This window comes from Mus pahari, chromosome 2 (genome assembly GCF_900095145.1).
Source record: "Mus pahari chromosome 2, PAHARI_EIJ_v1.1, whole genome shotgun sequence".
NCBI lineage: Eukaryota > Metazoa > Chordata > Mammalia > Rodentia > Muridae > Mus > Mus pahari.
The window spans coordinates 26,868,452-26,886,192 of NC_034591.1; the positions used below are offsets into that span (position 1 = coordinate 26,868,452).

General features: G+C 42.4%; 1 protein-coding gene across 12 annotated transcripts in view; it reads left to right on the forward strand.

The window, feature by feature from the left end:
• Positions 1–17,741, forward strand: part of Ppp1r9a (protein phosphatase 1 regulatory subunit 9A) — a 265,351-nt gene that overhangs the window by 201,301 nt on the left and 46,309 nt on the right. For all 12 annotated transcript variants that reach the window (XM_029534515.1, XM_029534538.1, XM_029534541.1 and 9 more), the window contains 4 exons: positions 11,266–11,319; positions 13,865–14,094; positions 15,411–15,507; positions 15,601–15,772. In XM_029534515.1, the coding sequence (XP_029390375.1) occupies positions 11,266–11,319; positions 13,865–14,094; positions 15,411–15,507; positions 15,601–15,772 (553 nt within the window). The remainder of the gene's footprint in view (positions 1–11,265; positions 11,320–13,864; positions 14,095–15,410; positions 15,508–15,600; positions 15,773–17,741) is intronic.

The window sequence follows — 17,741 nt, forward strand, 5'->3', positions numbered from 1 at the left end:
ATAGATACATAGATACATAGATACATAGATACATAGATACATAGATACATAGATACATAGATAAATAAAGGCCTGGATAGTCCCTTTTGTATGTGTATAGAGAACCAGATAGTGCCTCCAAGTCTGGTGTTACAAGATTCGCTTAGTTACTTTAAGTAAAAATTCCTGTTTTGTTACCTTACCCAGTCTTACTTTGGGCCTACTCTATCTTCCTACTGAATTCCGTGGTCATGATTCTTCCTCAGATTGTGCCCTCTGTCTTTGGACGGTTCCTGTCAGCCAGCTACATACTTGGCATTGGCATCGGGCGTGCTCTGAGGATTGGTTGTACTGTGCACCTAGCTTGATTTCCTCACACAAACGGCATCCTGCTGAGCACTTTCCTTGAGGGTTGATTTCCCTCTGAGCAGAGGGCTATGTCACTTTCCACAGACAGTGGATGACCAATGGCTTAAAGAACTGTTTTAGCTTTTTTGATCTTTTAAAAACACGTGTGTGCATGTCCAGCATGTCCCTCGATCATAGTCACTCATCCCACCCCCAGGAACCTGCAGAGTCCATTTGGTACCTAGCCGTAGCAGCCGTGGACACTGGTGTGACGGATCTCTCCTATCCAGGTGACAGCATTTACAACACTCCTCTGGCTCTTATTTCTTTCTGCCCCTTCTCCCCTTCTTCCTCAGGGTCCCCTGAGCCCCGTTTGTTAGGTGGGTAGAGATACCCCATGTAGGGATTCATAATCACTAATTTTCTTTTTCTTTTCCTTGCTCTGGGAACCAACCTAGGGCTTTGGGCACTGGTCATGTGCCCTACCACTGACGTCTATCTCTAGCCTGCATTTCTCATTTTAAAATTTGCTTTGTTCTCTGCATATTATGGGGTGCTTGAATCATTTTGCTAGTTACCTCTGAAGTTAATTTGATTGTAATCAAATTGATAAGCTAATATATGGGGAACAGCATCTTCTCATACTAGCAATTGATTAATTGAAGTTTATAAGTATATCTACTTAAAGTGTTTTCTCTGACCTCTCAGAAGGCACATATACCTTTGCTTGTTGCATAAATGCCAAGCTATAAGAATTAAAGACATGACTAAACTAACTAAAAGTAAATTCAAAAATTGGGTTAGACTTAGAAGGAGTTAAGGAATCTTCCCCATTTTTTTTTTCAATCATGGCATCACTGTAGCTTAATGATTTCTGAACATAGGTTTCTGTTTCTGAAATTCTGTCATTGTTGAGTAATTGAGTATACATTTTTTGGAGAAAGCATTTTACTCATTTGAAATTTCATATTAATAATGTTTATTCTTTGACAATTTCATATGTGCCTGTTATGCACTCTAGTTACTTCTCCCACCCTCACACTGATTTCCCATCAACCCCCACCCCAGGTTACCTTACTCCTTACAAATATCTCTCCTATAGTCACTAATTATGTTTTGTTTTGTGTCCCCAGGGATTTAGCTAGGGCTCTGTGTGACTGTAATTGAGAACTAGCCATGGAACCTTGCTATGCTCACCAGTGTGTCTGTAAGCTGTATATTCTGGCTCTCCCTCCCAGAATCTGTTAGGTGGCACTAGGCCAGCAGTAACTGGCAGGGCTGGGCTGGGAGCCCCTCTCCCTTCAAGGCCAACTGTGCTGACCTGCCCTCAGTCTCATCTGTGTTAAAGTCACTACCTGCCTTCTGTCACTTACGGTTTGATATGCATAGATAACTTGTTGTATAGACATAGATACTTTAGGCCCATTGTTAGCTGCACTTCCCTCAGGATTGCTACAGTAACTTCATTCTTGTAATGTTGCTCTTCTCTCACAAGATACACTCTGCTCCAGTTTTATTTTGGTTAATAGTAAAACTTAAAACGAGCTTTCTTTTGCCTTTCATTTCTTTCATGTTGTCTGAATTTCTGTTTACCTATTTATTTATTTATTTATTTATTTATTACATCTATTTTATCCATTTCATAAATTTGATTCAAATATTTTTCCTTTCAGTAGTCTATTCCTGAATCTTGTTTTTTAATAAATTATTACGGGAGGTCTTTGCCAGTTATTGAACATGGTCCCTTTATGTTTATAGTTATCACTTTACTATTAGAATCTTTGTCCTCTTGGCTTATGTGTTTCATTTTTCCAAATTTTTGTTTGGAAAACAAAAAATTTTATTTTTATTTTTATTTTTCTACCTCTCATCAGAACTATCAAAATTTCACCTGTTGCCTAAAAGTTAATATTTTCTTTTCTCAGTTGTTTGACACAGTTTTTTTCCTATCAGTATAATATAGAAACCAGATAAGTATTTATGCTTTTAATCATTACTGAATTAATGGTTGTAGCATTATCTCCCGTGTCTCAGGAGTCTTGAGCACCATGTATGTTGGCACATGTGCCTGCCACAGTGTGATTACTTCCGGCTCCCCCACGCCCTCCCTTACTGTGAGCACACTGTCACAGTGTTAATTTACTCCCTTTTCTGCTGTTCCCTCTCTCCTGTCAGCACCAAAGGTTCCTGTCACATGGACTGACAGTTAAATAGCAGTCAGAAGGTCATAGCTTCAGGGTGTGGAGCAGGCTGGCCTGACTTAGCACCAGGTGTGCCCTTAGCAGGATTATGTGAGAAAGGTGAGGGTCCACTAAATGACTGTCTCCTTCCTGGTTGCTGACACTCTCTGCCACAGGTCTCCACATTTGCAACTCCAGAACCCCTCCATGTGCTGTTTTTTGAAAAAACTTCTTTCACAAGCATTTCTTATTTTTTAATCAATGAATAGTAGCCTGAAGCACATCCGTGACCTTCTCTCTTAGGCAGATCCAAATTGCTTTCAAAGAGGAAGGTCGTGGCATTTGTTAGTTTCCTATGTTAGGCCCAAACAAAAGTTTTCCCTTACCTGGCTCAGCCATCCCTGCCTCTGTGGATTTATTAATACCGCCATCTCCTTTCCTGGGCGTGTTCACTTGTTCATGTGTCAGCCTCTTATAACTCAGCCTTAATTTATTGTCACACTTCATTGTTGTAATGGGCAACAGTAAAACTGGATCTGTTTGGTGCTGTGCCTTTTACCCGACCCCCACTTTATTAGCAGTCTTACTGACTTCACTTTGGAAACAATCTGTTATTTCCATTTTCCTTGTTTTATTTTAATTTTGACTTTAGTAACTGAGGAAATGATTTTATTAATCTACCATTTTATTATGTTGTGGTCAGATACAGAATTTTCAACTGATTTATTTGAAAGTGATATTTTAATTGTAGGTTAATATTTGTGATTAGCTTGATACACTTGAAGTGTTCTGAATCTTTATTAATTTTTCTTGAACTTATTAAGGAGAAAATTTATACCTCCATAATATTTTTTTGTCTACTCGATGGTATGTTGAAAACACATGAAATATATCAATGACTTCCTTTTGCTTTTAGGTTATAATTTGATGTAAATATTTGACAGTCACTTTTGTTGTAGTATTAAGTGTGTGCCTATATCTAACAAAGTCAACTGAAACATTTTCTTTTACTACACTTAACTATATACAATGTTAGACTCTGTATCTCTTACAGCGAAAATTTTATCAATTTGAATCTGTAATATTATTGATGGTGTTTATTACTCTGCTTAACCCATTTTGTACTTTGTGTTTCTTTTACATTTGTTGGCTGTTACTCAGATTATCTTCAAGTCATTAGAATTTGTTCTCTTTACATAACTTTAAAGTTGAGACAAATACCATTTGCATTCTCTGTATGAAGATGTTTGATTAAACCCTTGGGTTTTAAGAAAAATGAACAATTCAAATTTGTTATAATTTTAAAACTTTTCAGGTAGCTTTATAATATACTTGCAAATATTATATTCTCTTGTTTTTCCTTTAAAAGCTTTATTTCTGATCCTATTTTAAATTTTTAATTTCTCAGTTTGTCTCTGAGTAATTTATTTGGTGTTTATGGTAGATACAGTTTCTGTGAGCTTTTCATACCAAGAATGATGTTCTAATCATCATGACACCATTATAATTGGCTAGGCTTGACATTTTGTTCATATATATATATATATATATATATATATATATATATACTGAAAATTGTTAGCTTCATTGCTTTAAGCGTATATTTTTTGAAAGGTCTGACATCAGTCTGGAGTCAGGTGCTTCTCTTGTCTTCAGGCTGCAGCTAACGTTTTGCCACAGTTTCTGAGTGATGGGCTTCCTTTCTAATGTCCCCTACCCAGTACAAGATGGAGGGGGCCAGCACTCTGAGCTACGGCCCGAGTCCCTCCTTCTAATGTAATGACTGATTCTGGTTTGTGTTTGCAGTTCTTGATTCTCATTTTAGTCCATTATGAGCCTCTGTTTCAGTGGAGTTTGGGGTGTGTGTGCACGTGTGTGTGCATGCATGTGCGTGTGTGTATGTGTGTTTGTGTTTTTGCTTAATTTTCTAAAAGCCATCATCTGAACGTCTCGGGCTCCTGTCATCTGTTTTGTGTCATTAGATATGCCCTTAACTGCAGGTGCCATCTGCCCTGTCCCCTTCTCTCCCTGTGTGCTCTGCTGCCCTGGGAAGTGCTCAGCTTTCTCTTCTGTGTGTGTTGTTTGTTAGTCTTCACTTTCACTTACCCTGGTGTCTCCAAGAGTAACTCTAGGATAGTAACTTCACCCATGGACACATAGGTGATACCTGTACCCACGGACACATGACGATAACTGTACCCATGGACACATGACGATAACTAACTGTACCCATGGACACATGACGATAACTAGCTGTACCCATGGACACATGACGATAACTAGCTGTACCCATGGACACATGATAACTAACTGTACCCATGGACACATGGTGATACCTGTACCCATGGACACATGACGATAACTAACTGTACCCATGGACACATGGTGATACCTGTACCCATGGACACATGACGATTACTAGCTGTACCCATGGACACATGATGATAACTGCACCCATGGACACATGGATTTGCTTATTTTGTCTTTAGTACTTTGAAGTCTCAAAGTGAGACCCATAATTTCACAAGTGTTTCGTCTGTAATCACAAATCCAAAGCTCCCTGTTTATTCTGAGAACTGTGAGGAGAAAGTGAAGCTCACTGGGCATGGCAAGCAGTGCAGCTCTCTCCTGCTGTCTTTGCTCTGAGGTCTACAGCTCCATGTGGGAAAGAAATCAGCCCCCTCCTGCCTGCCTTTCTGGTCTTACAGCTGCCTCTGGACACATGTGAGATACCAGGGGAGTGATAGGAGCTGCCTTGAGGTCTCAGTCTCTGGCAGGAAAGTAGAAGCTGGCCACCTTTTGCACTGGATGGACCGGTTCTCTGGCCGCTAAGGGCGGTGCCAGAATGTGTCCTGCCATCAAATGAAGCCTGGAGCTGCCTACCTGGTCAATCCCTGCCTGCTCATTTTCAGGCACTTTATTTCAAATGTCACTTTAGGTTGAGATAGACTTCTCTTTCCTGTTTTCATGTGAGCTGTGTTTGTTTTGATTTTTGTTTTGCTTGTGTGTGAGTGTATGTGTGCTGTGTACACACATGTATGCACAGATGCATATGCTTACAATCCATATATCCAGTGCTCTGCTCTGTCACCCNCCCCCNCCCCCNCCCCCGCCATTCCCTTGAGACAGGGTCTCTCAGTAAACCTGAAGCTGGGCCAGCAAGCAGCACATCCCAAGGCTCCTGTCTCCTGTCCTCCTCCCCCACAGCACTGGGGCCACAGGGAGCCCACCAGGCCATGCTCAGCGGTTTTTAATGTGTGTGCTGGAAATCCAGGCTCGGGGCTTTACAGGTTAACAACAAATACTCTAACCCACGGAGACATCTTCCTAGCCACTAAGTAGGTTGAGTTCCTGCCCCTGCGTACAGTTTGGCTTGGTTTTGTTTGTTTGTTTGTTCGTTTTGTTTTTTAACTTTCTGCCCTTTGGATTGGAAGTTGTTCTGACTGACTTCCTGGGTGGGAAGCAGAGAAGAGAGAGGCTGAGTCAGAGCGAATCCTCTCTTTACAGGGCTGAGGTATCCCCACCACAGCCTTGGGAGCCAGGACTGCTCGTACCGGAGAAAACAAATCTGCTTTTGTTGTTAGGGGAAGCCAAAGTCTAAAAACTGTGTTATTTAAGTCTGTGAAAAATAAACCCGAGAATAAATAAAGCCATCTATGTGGAAGGTTCCTTGACAAGTGGGAGCTGTGAATCGTTACCTCTGTAGTAGTAAACACGTACTTATTTTTAAAGGAGCTGTAATCACAGCCTGTGAGATGTAACCAACACGTTCCTCATTAATAGCCACATTCTGAGAATCAGTTCCAAGTGGCCTTGTTAGAGACTTGTCCCGGGCTTTGGTCCCGAGCGATGTTCACTCCCCTTGGTGGGGGACCTTCCAATCAGGTTGAGTTACGACTCCACCAGCTAATTGCAGCTTGCTTTGCATATGTAGTTCCCTGAAAATAAAACCCACTTTTGTTAATACGAAAAACAAAACAAAAAAACAAAACAAAACAAACCCACCATCTATAAGCTTAGTGCAAAAAAAATGGCAAAGATTTGCAACTGCTACATTTTAATAACATCATATATCTTCAAAAACACCTCCACCTCCAGCTCCTTTAGTGGGGCCCACCTCCCTGCAGACAAAACAGGCTCGGTCCAGTGCATAAACAATAGTAAAAAGTCTGCACAGTGCAGAAACCATTTCTCAGAGTTGTGTGTGAATACCAGGCATTGCTGCCCTGGTGCCGTGAGAGCCGACAGTGTTGCTCTTATCTGATTAGAAAATGTCTGGTTCTAGAACACTCTTAAAATTCTCCAGCAAAGATAATATTTTTCACTTCCAAAATATTTTCCATGCCTGCACAGGCTAAGTAGAGTGCTGCAGTTGATGCTGATGAGGCTTCTGCCTGCCCCTTTCTGGTAGTCATACGTAGACATTTTGATTCAGTTATAGTTAGTCGTATGCGTTCCATGCTCATCTTACTGAAAGCGATAAACAGAGCCCACACTCAGCAGTGCAGCTACAGGGTGTGAAGTAAGACCTTCTGCTCACAAATGTAGAACTGTATATTTGTCTCTGGTGAAACCCCAGGGTGGATACTGCGATGTTCCCGTTGACAGGGAATAAGACAGAGCTTGTTCTTATCAGCTAAGACAGGACTGCAATCGTTTGGAGAAATGCTGAGATGAATATGCGCTCTACCTTCTACTAATTATGCCACATTTGCCATGGTCCCTCACTACTTGTTAAAGCACATTGTTATTCACAGTGAAGCAGGTGTCTCCAGCCAGCCTTGTCTACTTTGGATACAAAAGATGGCAAAGACCAAGAGTCTCTGGCCTGGTGATAAGAGAAAAAGGCTAGTGAAGCCAAGCAGGAACAAGTTGTCTTTGTCCATACTTCTAATATCACCTGCTGACCTTGGCCTCTGAAAGTAGTAAGGACACATTTTAAAGGTGAACGCTGCCATGTTGGTGTGGCCTCAGCGATGAGATACCCAGCATCTAGTGTCATTAGCAAGATACCAATTTAATAACGAGCGTATTCTACATTCTTTCCTACTTCCTGTTTCTTTTCCGGGGGTGGGGGAGCAGGGCTGCTCACTTATGCTCACAGAGGCCTGCGGTCCACAATGGGTACCTTCTTCACCTTATTGTGTGAAACAGGAGTTCTCACTGACCGGCCTGTGAGCCCCCGGAGCCTCCTGTTTGTACCCCACTCAGTGCTAGGTCACATGCACACACCACTGTTGGTCTTTCACATGGATCCTGGAGTTTCTCGTGCTTCCATAGTGAGCGCTTTCACCACTGAGCCATCTCCTCCAATCCCTGGGTTTTATTACTAAGTCCAGATGCCGGCAGTGTGCCGGTTGACATTCTGCGTCAGGATTCTCAGAACCTGGGTAGTCAGTCATGATTTCTCATTCAGGATAGCGATCATCACAGGCCCCTCAGAATTTTCATAAGGAAGGAGTGAAAATTATTAGCAGTCAGGGAAACACTTTCAGCTAGACAAGCAGAAAAAGCAGAAGTTGGTTAGTCAGGCCTGGGGTTGTCCCTCCTGCACCTCATTCTCCCCGGAGAAGCTGCAAGGTGCCTTTTGGTGTCTCTGAGTCTCTGTCACCTGAGCACTGACGTGAGCAGGGCCTGCTCTGCTCACTCCCAAAGCCCTTTGCAGTAATACAGGGGCCTGAAGGCAAACATGCAGTTTTCTGCCAGTGTAAAAACTTCCACATTAACAAAACTATGGGCTATGATTTCTCCAAACTGGCCTTGACAACTGTTCGCTCGGCAGTTTAAAGTCTTGTGTACTGTGTTTTACTTTGTAAGCTGAAGAAGTTCATCTTGTGTGTTCTCATACCTTTTCTATTACTAGTGATGGATGTGTAAAAAGTCATGAGGTGTACACTGCATGCAGGATTAAAATAATCACATACCTGTAATCTCAGGCCTTATGTCAACTGAGGAAACCTTACGCTCGCACTGTCACTACCTCCTGAATGATGCCCAGATGCGCACATTCCATTCCATGTCGCTGTCTCTGAATGATTAGGTGGCATTCCTAATATCAAGCTCTTTCCAGCTGTCGTCACGTCACTGCTAAGGAGCCTCCTTTCCTTACCCATCTTGATGAGAGTAGAGCAGCAGGCTAACCAGAGATCCTTGTGGGCCATTCCAGATTTCTCCTTAGGTTTGTTCCCAGTTCAGGGTATATACCCTAAGGTGTACACCCACAAAGAACAGATTCTTGCTTGTGATAGGTTTGACCATGGGTCAGGGAACTAACTTAGTATGTACAGCCATTAGAAGAAGATGCTTGAGATAGATTGAACCACAGTTCAGGCATACTGAATTAGTATGTAGCCTGTGCCGTGAATTTCTAGACTGACCATGGTAAACATGCTGGCTCATTTTTCAGTAACTCCCAAATGGAGTATGTGGGTGACACTGGCAGCTCTTCCCCTCTCAGTTCTCATTTGGGAAACTGAGGTGCAGATGAGCAGCCGACAGAGGTTTCGGTGGTGTGAGTAGGGAAGTCTAGAGCCCCAGGAAGAGGCTTCACTCTGCTCAGGTTCATCCTCGAGAAAATGTCATCTGGAACCCTCCCAGAGCCCAGTGCCTACCACAGACTCGGCCCTGTGGATAGAGCCAGATATGTTCTTATGTCAGCTGTGTAGATTACTCAAAACTTTTAGTTTCATTTTTCTGAGTGCCGCTGTGGAGCTTTGATTAACCTAGAACTGACTATGTAGGTCATACTGGCCTTGAACTTGCAGCAATCCCCCTGCCTCTGGTGTCTGAGTATCAGGTTTGCAGGCATCTGTTGAGTGAGATGGAGTAACTACATTTGGCTGTTCTGGCTCATTCTTCCTGCCTGGCTGAATTTATGGATAAATAATTCTCACTCCGCCATTATGCTTTAAATGCTGTATCTGGGTTACCTCACTGAATGCCAAAATGAGGACGGCCATAGACTATGAGGAAGGGCATTTTACATGGAAGAAAGTGCACTGTGAGGCTACGCAGTATTCCTGCTGCATAGCACATGCGCAGGGCGAGCGTGATGAATTTGCGTAGGCTAGCTTTTCAGATTAGTATGTTTTAAACAACAGAGTAGATATTTTTGTTAGTAATGGATGGGGAAAAAAAATCATCCAGGCGCATGAATTTGCTTTATTCTCTAAGAGTATAAAACCTCTGGAAAATAATTCCTTGTGGTTGCATATACATCTCCATGTTGTATATTAAAGAATATGCAGTGTCCTTATTCTTTTGTGGCTTTATTCTTGAGTGGCAGGTTAGCATGGCTGTTTATTTGAGGGAGAGAGGGGAAATGTCATCTTCACAGCATCTTGCCTAGAGCCCCTCAGTAGATGCTGATAAAGTTCATCTTTATTTTATTTTTTTTTTAGAGAAGTGGCACAGGATCAGAACTAGATACCCAAGGTCTAATCCAGTTCTAGTGTTGGTTTTTTTGTACAGTTAGGCTGATTATTTGCTCTTAGCCTCAGTTTCCCCACATCACTGTACTCACCAAGGGATCAGGATTTCTGGTGAGCACAAAAGACCTCTGCCAGTATTTTTCACTGAGAAAACCTGGTGTGGCTTCCTTGCCTAGCACACTCCCAGGTTGGGTATCTGCTAAGGGCACCTGAGTGAGACGCACCACTAAGATTATGGCATAAAACCAAGAAACCCAGATTCGGTACAGTCCTAACTCCAAACTCCTAACTTTGGACAAATAAAAAAGGCGGGGGTGGGGGGAGGGAGATAGTGGTCTTCAATAACTTTGTGGCAAACCAACTTAGGATTCAATATAACCGAAAGAAACAGAGCGGCACATGCATCACTTAGTGACTGTGCTCAGCTGCATAGCAGAAAATGTTCACTGGCTTGGCTGCAGTGTCTCTCTCCCCAGACCCTCCAGTGGGCTGTTTGGACCTATAAAACCTGGAGAATTTAAAAAACATCCTTTCCATCAAAAACATCCAGAGAGCAAATTGTGAACCTGTAAACTGTTTTCCCTAAATTCAAGAAATGAATGATCCCTAGAAGGAAAACAGTCCTTGGTGTGGGGGTGGGGGGTGGCGCGGGAGATGGTGGGGGAGTAAAGCAATCAAATGGCAAAGACGACTCTTGTGTTGTAAAGAAAATGCTTTTGGGGGGTTGGAGTCTTTATACAGGTAGATCTTTTGGAAGGCAGAAATTTGAATCTGTACCTTTCCTGCGGTTAAAAAGGAACACAAACGAAAACAAACCGGAGATTTCTGTGCCACTGCGTTCCCTCCTTCCTCTGCTGCAGAGCTGCTCTGCGGAATGTGAGAGCGACTCACAGAGCCACAGCGCCACCTTTCTGCACGATGTGGGACTGAATCTTCACACTGTGCGAGGCCTGTTGACTGGCTGGCTCAAGCCATTCTGTGGGCGAGCCTCAGCAAGGAAACAGCTCCTGGACGCTCAGATCATAAAGGAAGAGCTGCAGAGGCCAAGAAATGAGTTTTCTTTTCTTTGGCCCCTTAGCAATTAAACTGGTAACTTAATCGGATATTAGGGACCGTGAGTCATAAACCCTGTGTTTAATTAGTTTGCACCCACTGAGTCATTTTACATGCTAGACATTTGTAATTACAACCTGCTGCAATGCAGCAGGGTCCTGAGCTTTTTTTTTTTTTTTTTTTTTAAATTGTGTCATAAGATATTCTTCTCGCTGCTGAGTCTTTAAAAATATAGAAACACTCTTAGTTGAGATGTTTTTCTTTTCAATTTTCAGTTGCAAATCAAACATGCAGTTACAGAAGCAGAGATTCAAAAATTGAAGACCAAGGTAAGCACCGCTCCGTGGTGTTTGAATTATACTCTTTAAACTTCAGATACTCTGAGGAATTGGAAGCCTGGGAGTAATGGATTTGCTCCCGTGCATTTGAGAGCATATTGCCATGAGAGGGTCATTTCCAACATTAAGTACATCGACAGACCTGCCTTAAGACCGAGCATACCCGCATACAACCAGAGAAGGCCACAGGGCACTTGATATTTTAAGTAGATTTATACTCTTTAGTCTCTCTGAAATTTCTTCAAAAAATAATATTTTTAATGGCTCAAGCATCTGAAGTGTGTATTAATTTCTAAAATACAAGCTGGTATACCAAATCTCCTGTCTGTCATTTACCTTATAATAATTTCAGCTAATTTACTGGAAGCAATGTATTGTTTTAATGTGGAACATTAATTTCTTTTTAGAAAAAAACTTCCCATGTCGAAGAAGTAAAGCTCATAAGCTCATTCTATGCATTGTGTAATTAATTTAGATTCAGGTGCTACAGGAAATCGTGAGATATGCTAAGTTCACATTATTTAAATTTGTTGAAGAGAAAAAATATTAATAAAAGAATATATTTTTAATCTCTATGAAATAGTGAGGCGTCAAAGTAAACTGTAAAATTCTTGTACAAGATACAGTTCTAGCTATTGTTGTTCATTTCTATCAAATGTATATTTTCAGAGACAAAAATATCTTCATTTGCTTTCAAACGATGCTGTATTGCTTCCATAATCTTTTTAAGATTACGAAATAATTATTGCCTCCCTCGAGTGATCTGTTTTCTGATTCACAGTGAATACTTGCTTTGAGTTTTCCATGTGTTTTAAATGGGGATGAGTTAACTGGTTAAATGGGGATGCGTTAGCTGGTTAAATGGAGATGAGTTAGCTGGTTAAATGGGGATGTGTTAGCTGGCTACTTTGGTTAAGTGGCATTCCTGACTAAAACATCCTGGAGCTCTCTAGTCAAAGCTTGTTTCAGCATTCTTCATGGTGCCAGCCGCGCACTGCGAATTTTAAGTTTTAAGCTAGCAGAGCTGGTACCTAAACAACTGCTATAAAGCGTTCATTAAAGATGCTGTAAAAACCAAGCCCTTTTAATCTGAAAACTGTTTCTTGACTTTAAAAAGCAGATCTTATAAATTGTTGGTTACAAATAGGGAAAAGAGCCCCGGTGTTTATAAATGCTCTCATAGACAGGCTTAGGCATTTGACTATGAAGATTTAATTTAGAAAAGTGTACAAATTACTGTTTTCTTCCTAGATTGGTATATGATAACACTTGAAAACACGTTAATGTGATTATTATCGATGTTAAATAGATTTCTTCACTTCAGTGTTTGGGACTAATTTTTACTTTGTAACCTCTTGTCCACGTGTACTTAGTAAAATACTTTGCACAAAACTACTCCTGTGACATATAAATGTGTACATTTGTGTGAATGTGTATCTCCATTCGCTCAATGCTGTGCAGACTGGGAGTGTCATTTTGAGCCTTGATGACTCTGTAAGTAGAGAGGTAGACCGAGTAGCAAGGTGAAGGGAACGTGGTTGTCAGTGCAATTTAAACCCTCAGCTGAAACTCAGTGCTAGAATTCTGCATTAAGAGCAATGCCGGAGTAGCTTCCTCTTTCCTGGACTCAAATTTAACCAAGAGGCCCAGAAAAAAACCTGCACTCTGTGTTTCTAAGAATTTCCAGAGACAGAAACTACACGAAGCTGTCTTTCTGATGCATCGGAGGGATTTAAATTAACAGGACAACCATTAATATCTTTATTTTTTTCCCTGTCTTTTATCCATAGTTTAAATTAAGGTTTGAAAAGATGTAGACGTGTTTAACACTCCCTGTAATATATTGGGTGACAGACTGTGTTCATGTCAGTTGAAATCAAGAACCTAGTAACATCTTCCAAAGGGTTAAAAGCCCAGTAACAGGAACTGACTCTATCAAATGATTAGGATGCCCAGGATGTGTTGCAAGGATGCAGAGTGGCGAGAGCGCAGGTGCCCTATGACTCTTCGGGCACCTGAGACACAGGCGGTGATTCAGACTCTTAGAAACCTGGACCACGTGCCCACGTGTTAAGGAGGACAACCTAAAGGTTAAGTCCCTTCCTCACCATCAGTGCATTTGCCTCTGCTCCTTCCCTACCCCCACCCCCTTCTTAATTAATCTTCAACTTCCTGTCCTACACTTTGTTTAACATGCTTTCAAACAACGTGTGTCAACATTTAGTGGACCTAATCAGTGATGCGCTAGACACTGTTCCCTGCTTAAAGTATTTCAAACTACATGCTAGCAAAGAGAGTTCATGGGAGTTCGCATCAGATTTGTGTTTCGTCATTTATCAGATGGGTAACCTTGAGCAAATCATTTCCCTTTTATCCTCTGTGGATATGGAAAGAACGGTTGCTCATCTCATCTCGATCTGTTTTGATGACTGATTGCATATAACAATAGGGTTTTATCTTAAAAAGCTAATAGTGTGGAGAGATGGTGCTACAGACGTGCCCAAATTATTTTTGCCTTGACATTTGTTTTCTCCAGCTGCAAGCAGCCGAAAATGAGAAAGTAAGGTGGGAACTAGAGAAGAACCAACTGCAGCAGAATATAGAAGAGAATAAAGAAAGGATGCTGAAGTTGGAGAGCTACTGGATCGAGGCGCAGACATTATGTCACACCGTGAATGAGCATCTCAAAGAGACCCAAAGCCAGTACCAGGCCCTGGAGAAGAAGTATAACAAAGCCAAGAAGTTGATCAAAGATTTTCAACAAAAGTAAGCTTTTTCTAGTGACCCGAAGGACAGCACAGACACGGGTGAGAAGAAGGCTTGTCCCCAGCGTGCTTACACTAGTCAGGGGTGTGAGAAGGGCAGGCTGGGCTCTCCCTTTCAGATCACAGCCAGCATGGATTAAGGGAGTAACTTTTTCTCATGGGAACATTTTGTGTGTTGTCATTTGACTCTGCCTGAGTGTCTCATGGCGTCGAGGCTTGTTGGTTCTTTTGGGAAGCTTCTCTATGCTTTAGGAGCCAGGAGTGCGGCTGGGGTTAGTCAGGATGCTCGGCTGACAGTTGGGCATGCTACATGCAGAGAAGCCTGGATGGGCCTCTGTCTGTGTTCTTCAAATCAGTTTTCACAGACCCTGCCTCTACAGGCAGTGTGGACACTGACCTGCAAGACCTCTACATGCCCTGCGTTTCTCAGTACGACTCTCGGGATCCCAGGTCACCACACTAAGGCAGACCCTCACCACGACCTGCTGTGAAATTTCAGCAGCTCTTTTCTGAGCTTTTCATCTTCCTCTCCACCTCCTGGGTTTGGCGTTACTGAGCATGCCCAGAGGGATTCTCATGAGTTATTCCTAACTCACTAGACCAGACACCAGCACCTTTTGTGGTTTTCTGTGACAAGCCTTAGAAGCTAAGTGTGTATGTAAGTCATCTTGTTTCTTTCCTGTCTTTGGAGTAATATTTTAATAGCTGAAACAAATAGCTATAAGAAATCATTTGAAAGAGGATGACTGTTGCTTGTTATTATGAACTCAATACATTACCATTGCAAGTTTCTGCTAACAACACTGTATCTAGCTATAAGAAATGGCCAGGTTGGCTTTCAGAATGGAGGAGTGTCCCCTTCTCCTGTATTACCTATGAAAGTGTGACAGTTGTCTCTCTGCCCCTCCACTGGTTTCTCTCTAAGTAACTCTTCAGATCTGTCTTCTTTCATCTGTTGTTAAGTATTGGAAATATAAAATCATCTCTGCTGACAGGAGGGTACCACCATTAACTTCCCCACAGCGTCATTCGGGCCATAACTCCTGTGCCCACGAGTGTACATGCTCCTGATCAGGTCCAGAGGTGCACAACATGCTGAGAACAATCAAAATAATTTCCGTACTTATAATTAAATCATTAAAGATGTCTTTAAGATTGTTCCCATAAACTTTCCCACTAACTACATTTGAGTTTCATTTATTTAAACAGCTCTCAAGTGTCCATCCCGCCGTGCACTTGAGTGTCTCTGAAAGAATTTCCACATTTCCACACTTATTGAAAGTTTTCTACAATTGAGCCTCTTATTTTCTTCTTTAGAGAGCTCGATTTCATCAAGAGACAGGAAGTAGAAAGAAAGAAGCTGGAGGAGGTGGAAAAGGCTCACCTGGTTGAAGTCCAAGGCCTGCAAGTTCGGGTGAGTGAAGTTCTCACAGCCACTAATGGTGAGGCAGCTCTGCCCAGAGGAGTGCAGGATAGCCCGATTTATGAGTGGATTTTTGTTTTCTAGATTAGAGATTTGGAGGCTGAGGTGTTCAGACTACTAAAGCAAAATGGGACCCAGGTTAACAACAACAACAACATCTTTGAGAGAAGACCATCTCCCGGGGAAGTCTCAAAAGGAGACACTATGGAGAACATGGAAGTCAAGCAAACATCCTGTCAGGACGGCTTGAGCCAAGGTTGGTCTAGCCTCACCTAAAACATCCTTGCTACTGACAGTGTAAGCGGGACTTACGTTATTCCTCTAACTTGGAGATGCCAGAGCTCAAACTGTCTCCCATAAGTGTCAAGGAAAAGAGCCTGTCATGTCAGCTCATATCAAACATAAACGCTTCAGTGTAAATGACAAAGCTCCAGATAAAGGCAGACCTAAGCATTACCTTCACGTGTCATAAATAAGTGCACTTAGTAAACTGCATCAAAAGTAAGAGTTCATTTCTCCTGGTCCCCACCCTGAGAGTAAATATGTTGCTCTGGCATCACGAAACTGGCTGCCTGTGTCTAGCATTCCAGACTCACTTAGGCAAGGTGTTCCTGTCACTTCTGTTCTTAATCTTGGGGCCTACCTGTGCTTCCCATGGCCATCTTATCTAAAATCAGTAAGGAGAAGACATGGCACCAAACATAACCCTGTCCATACCCATCACATGCCTGTTCTCCTGCACGCATGTTCCATACCCAGAGTGTGTGGGTAGAGCCATCTGAAATGAGCGTTTCGTTGTCAGCAGTGCATCCGTACATTACGGACTCATGGGGCGGGACTTTCCATTTCTTTGTTTCACATGACTGTGTCTTGGTTCTGGGTAAGAAGGAAGAATGCCCTACAAGAGCAGTATTGCAGTGAGCCCACAACTTGCTCGCATGATTTGTAGCAAAACTCTTATTATTTTGAGCTGCTCCTTTCTTTTCTTCATGATCTTTCTCTGTTAAAATATTTCCAGGACTGGGGAAGTGCCTCAGTTGGTTAAAGTGTTCTCCACTCCACATAAGGATCTCAGGTCAGATTCACAGTAATGAGGTAAAAAGCCACGCACAGCAAGGTGCATATACATAACCGCAGTGCTAGAAGACAGAGTGGAAGGGTGAGGGTCTCTGGGACTTGCAGTGCACAACCAAGAGAGCTGAATCAAAACTCCAGGTTCACCGACGAACCTTTCTTAAAATAAAATAAGATTATTGCTTCCTGAGGAACAACAGATGTGGTCAACTCGTGACTTCAACATATATGTGCACACAGGTACACAGACATGTGCACACACAGGTGCACAGACGTGCAGAAGTTTCCAGAGAGATTACTCTCTAATAAACAATGGCTGATCTCCTAGCATCAGCTTTAGACGTCACTTCTTAATCACTGAAAGTGCGAAGTCTTGAGAATGTTTATTTATAAATGAAGCTTGTGTTTAAAGATTTGAATGCATTCGCTAGGTTTATGTCTTTCTGCTGTGTTGTCCCTAAGTACAGGATAGTTTATAAGGAATGCCGAAGGCCGTTGGCAAGGAAGTGCTTCACTGGCACACCACGGAGAGCTGTGTCTCAAGAGTGTCCCGGAGGCTCTGGGTTAGCCTTACTGTGTGAAATATAAAGGTGGTGACCGTGCTTTCCCTTCCAGCCTACCAGGGTAGCGTGGCACCACGTGGTTGGGAAGCAGGATAAGTAATGCTATTGGCTACTGCAGCCATGGCTTTTATACGTGGAAAGGCGTACGATTGGAGTCTAAAGGGAAGGATCAGAAATCAAGCAGTGTGGGTTTTTAGACCTTTCTGAGTGTTTAAAGTTTAATTGTAGTTCATTATAAACATCAGGTCTTGCTGTGGTATGGACAGGCTAGGATCGGTAACTAGTAGCGCGGTATGGACAGGTTAGGATCGGTAACTAGTAGTTTTGCTGTGTATGGACAGGTTAGGATTGGTAACTAGTAGCCTTGCTGCAGTATGGACAGGCTAGGATCGGTAACTAGTAGCCTTGCTGTGGTATGGACAGGTTAGGATCGGTAACTAGTAGCCTTGCTGCAGTATGGACAGGCTAGGATCGGTAACTAGTAGCCTTGCTGCAGTATGGACAGGCTAGGATCGGTAACTAGTAGCCTTGCTGCGGTATGGACAGGCTAGGATCGGTAACTAGTAGCCTTGCTGCGGTATGGACAGG